The following is a 3,899-nucleotide window of genomic DNA, read 5'->3' on the forward strand; positions in this document are numbered from 1 at the left end:
GTGTGTGCGTGTGTGTGTGTGTGTGTGTGTGCGCGCGTCTGTGTGCGTGTGTGTCTAAACTGACCTTAAGACAAACTGCCTAATCTGATCTTCTTGATAGTGTCTGTTGGTAGGCTATCATTTCTGCAATTTACCTAGCTGTTGGTATAGGCTACATCACTTAGGCATATTCTGCAATGACCGGTTATAGCATCATTTCTGTCCCCGTTTTCAGTCTTGATATTCACACTTGACCTGCAGAGATCTACAATACCATGTGTGGCAAACATCTGCAGTAAGACGATATCAAATATCTGAAATATAGAAATACTGTGACCAGATTGATGACCAAATATCACTCAGTTGAACGCACCACAAGCTCATTCGATATCTCGCTATCCTAGGCCCATCTTCAACTCAGGAATCCGTCTCCGCAATAGAGTCCAGTTCGCTGGTCTGGTCTGTCGGGTGGTTGGCCAGAACGGGCCGGTTGGTGTAAATGTCGTCCACGGGTAGGAGGAAGGTGACAGTTTTTACTTTGGTCCTGTAAAATAAGTTTTAATTGTAAGCAAAGCATATTCATTTGAGAGACTGTAGTAGCCTCAGCTTACTGTACATTTGCACGTTATTCGTTAAGCTCTTATCTTAGCCTTATCTTATCTTATCTATCTACCATCCCTCCACCCCCACCCAGAGAGCTTTGGACTGTCTGGACATGAACACTTGAACACTTGATTTTTTGCACTTCTTATATTTATATTATTTATGACTCTTTGCACTATAATGTTGGTTTGCACTGTCTTGTCCTGTCTTGCACCTGTCCTGCTGTAAACCGTGCTCCACTGTCCCAAACCAAATTCCTAATATGTTTACATGTCATGGCAAATAAAGTCTTCTGATTCTGATTCTGATCTTAGCCTGATTGAAACAAGTCTATAAGGCAATAGGCTAATAATACATCATCGCAGACTTATTATAAGAATACGTGCTAGAAGCAGTCACAGTGTTAGAGAAAAGGAAGAAAACTATAGTTGTATATATGTATTTGTTTTTGTTTGAGGAGAGTGAAGACCTGGACAACACACCTGTTTTTGTGCACGTACTCCTGGAGGGAGCGCCTGTTGGTCAGCTTGTCTGACTTGGCCGTGTTGCTGATCTCCTCTTGGGACGAATGTCCAAAGATGTTGGAAGTGTTCCCGTGGACCTGCCGGTACAGCATTCCCCAACTAGAACTCTCTCCCGTCCCGTCGTCTCTGTCTCCCGGTGGCCGGTCCGTTCCCCCTCTGTCCCTCAACCCGGTCGGCATGTTGGAGGATATGGAGTACCGGCGGACCGTCATTAAGTTCTCTGTGAAGTCAAGGACATTTCAGCCAAATTCAACCATTATGCAAAGTTGAAAGTAGCCCATTGACAGATATCAATGCCTATAGACCTAATACCTTTACATTTGTACACAAACAAACACATCTTGACGTTAGAATTATAAGGTTCTATCTCCGTTTAGGGCAGTTCAGAGATATTGAGCGTCAAAGTTTTTACATTACATTATGTTTTGTGAGATGGAACCTTTGTATTATATGAATTACTAACTCAAAAATGTCAACATTTAAAAAATAACACCACACAGGCATTAATAAACACCTAATGGATCAGATTATGTAAAACACTAAATTTTGACAAAAATGGAGATAGAACCTTATAATTCTAACGTCACGACATGCAGTTATTAACTAAGGGCTGAGCCCCCCTGGCTGTAGGACTTAACCCTTGTATTGCCCCTCGAGCGCTGGCGCGGACACGTTCCGCCGCAGGCTGATGTACGGGTTGACGACATCCACCCCGGTCCGGTGCTGTATTGCTGCCGGTGACACCGGGCTCCGGTTCCGTGGCTCGGTCCCAAAGGAAGGCTGACCCCCGAGCTCCCCGCGCAGCGCCCGGTTCTCCGTCTCCAGCTTCTTTATGTCGCTGCGCATCTCCATGATAACGTGCGCCAGGCTGCGGCTGCTCTCCATGGTGCTGAAGCTCCGCTGCCAAAACCACGGCTTGCCGTACACTGGCGCCTCCAGAGAGAGGAACTCGCTTTGCTGAGGTTTTAACATGCTCCCTCCTGCCTGTTTCTATCTATCCCAGCGTCATCTATCTGTTCTATCTATCTCTCCCAGCCCCTGTCCTGTCTGCGTCCCTCAATCTCAGCCTGGATCTTGTCCCCGGCAGATTTTGTCGCCTTTCACCACTTACCCACCTGACGGGCCTCGGGTGAGCAACACAGCCAATGTTTTATTAATGACCCCCAGGGGTCGGGTTACAGTGTAGGTATGGTTGAGAATGAACTATACTATCTTATTTGTGCACACAGGGACATGGGACAGGGAAAACACAGTAAATATTTGGCCTGTTTGTTATAGAGCCTATAAAGCAGTTCAAGGATACAAATAAAACGAGGAGACTGATCAAACGTGTGTGTTAATCTGATCTGAAGGCCGCAAATTGTCCTAGATCTACCTTGCAAGCCCCAGAGTCCGATAGTGATAGTGATCTGCCCCACTCTCCCACGGCGCCTGAAATATTTATCCGATCTGCCAACAAACACATACAGCAAAGATAATAATATTATGGTGGCAAAACAACCCCCTGGCACGTGCTAAGTGTCTCTCTTTTATTGGATGAAATAAAATAACGCCATGGATCGCAATGAGAAGGGCTGTGTCTTATTTCTAAACGTTTTTCTTACAATAGCCTATATGGTTCAGAGTCAGAGCTTCTATTGGCTGGCGGTTGACTGGGGATAGGCTGAGGATACGGTAGCCTATCATGATAAATTAAGCCTATCTGTTACTGACCCAGGGACAGGGGGCCAAACGTAACACTACACGACACAGCACGTGCAGAGAAAAATACAAATGTTCGTGGCTCACGTTGTAATAGGCCTACAACATCTGACGCGTCACCGGTAGCCTATTGTAAATTGTGGCTGTAAAATTTGTACCCGTCCAACTTTGATGAGGGTCAGCGCAACACAATCTTTTTAAAAACTCTTTTGGGGGTGGGGTTGGGGTGGGGTTGGGGTGGGGTTGGGGTGGGGTTCCACTTTAGGTCCTGTCTTGTGAATATGCATGTCTCAGGTGTATAAAGCCTCGGGTCATGGGGTTAGCTCTATAATTACAGTGAGCCCAGGAGAAAATGCATACAAATGAAACAGGCTTTTGATAATGACAAGAAAACAAACCCCCCGCAATAAACATCATTAAAAACCATCAATAAAAACCCACAAAGGAGAAATTACAATGAAGGATAATTACACTCGTATACATACTTTGTGAATGGCGTATCCAGCAGTAATGTGGTCATGCAGGTATTGTATTTTGGGTCACTGATGACAAGTTATATCAATAGTCTGTAGAAACTAGATAGATTAGATTAGATTAGAATAGGCAGCGAGGTAACCAGAACCCCCAGTGGTTTCTGGGCCATTGGGCAGTAGAGCTACATGAGACCTGTCTGTCTGCTGGAGACAGAAACCCAATCACCTCCACTCAGGTCTACAACCCACAGGACATGGGGGGGAGGAGAGAGGGAAAGAGAGAGAGAGAGAGATTCAAATCATATTCGATTTACCTGCCATATTCGATTTACCTGCCAAATGAAAGATTGTAGTTTGCAGATTGTAGTTTTGGGTCTATTCCATTGATTCAGTTGCACCATGCAGGCAAGCTCAGTCAAGCACAGCTAGAACCCAGGTTCTGCTGCTCAGACCCACTTCAGCTGTTGTCGTGCTACAGTGTTGCAGCACAAGGCTTAACATCAATAACTTAACGGTCCCTCTGTCCATCTCCTCTCCACAGTAATTATAGTAGTGACATGGACATTTATGTGACTGCTCAATGTCACATACATGGCAAGTAATAGACACAATCAACATA

The 3,899-nt window shown here is 45.2% G+C and overlaps 1 protein-coding gene across 1 annotated transcript; it reads right to left on the bottom strand.

Annotated features, from left to right (window-relative positions):
• Positions 1-396: 396 nt before the first annotated feature.
• On the bottom strand, positions 397-2,078 carry LOC308173903 (putative coiled-coil domain-containing protein 195; the record flags this gene model as incomplete). Its single annotated transcript, XM_080548956.1, has 3 exons — positions 397-523; positions 1,065-1,326; positions 1,745-2,078. 3 exons carry the CDS (start codon positions 2,076-2,078, stop codon positions 397-399), a joined length of 723 nt encoding a protein of 240 aa, XP_080405082.1.
• Positions 2,079-3,899: the final 1,821 nt, after the last annotated feature.

Source organism: Nansenia antarctica (genome assembly GCF_963989245.1).
Source record: "Nansenia antarctica genome assembly, chromosome: 19".
In the NCBI taxonomy this organism is placed as follows: Eukaryota; Metazoa; Chordata; class Actinopteri; order Argentiniformes; family Microstomatidae; genus Nansenia; species Nansenia antarctica.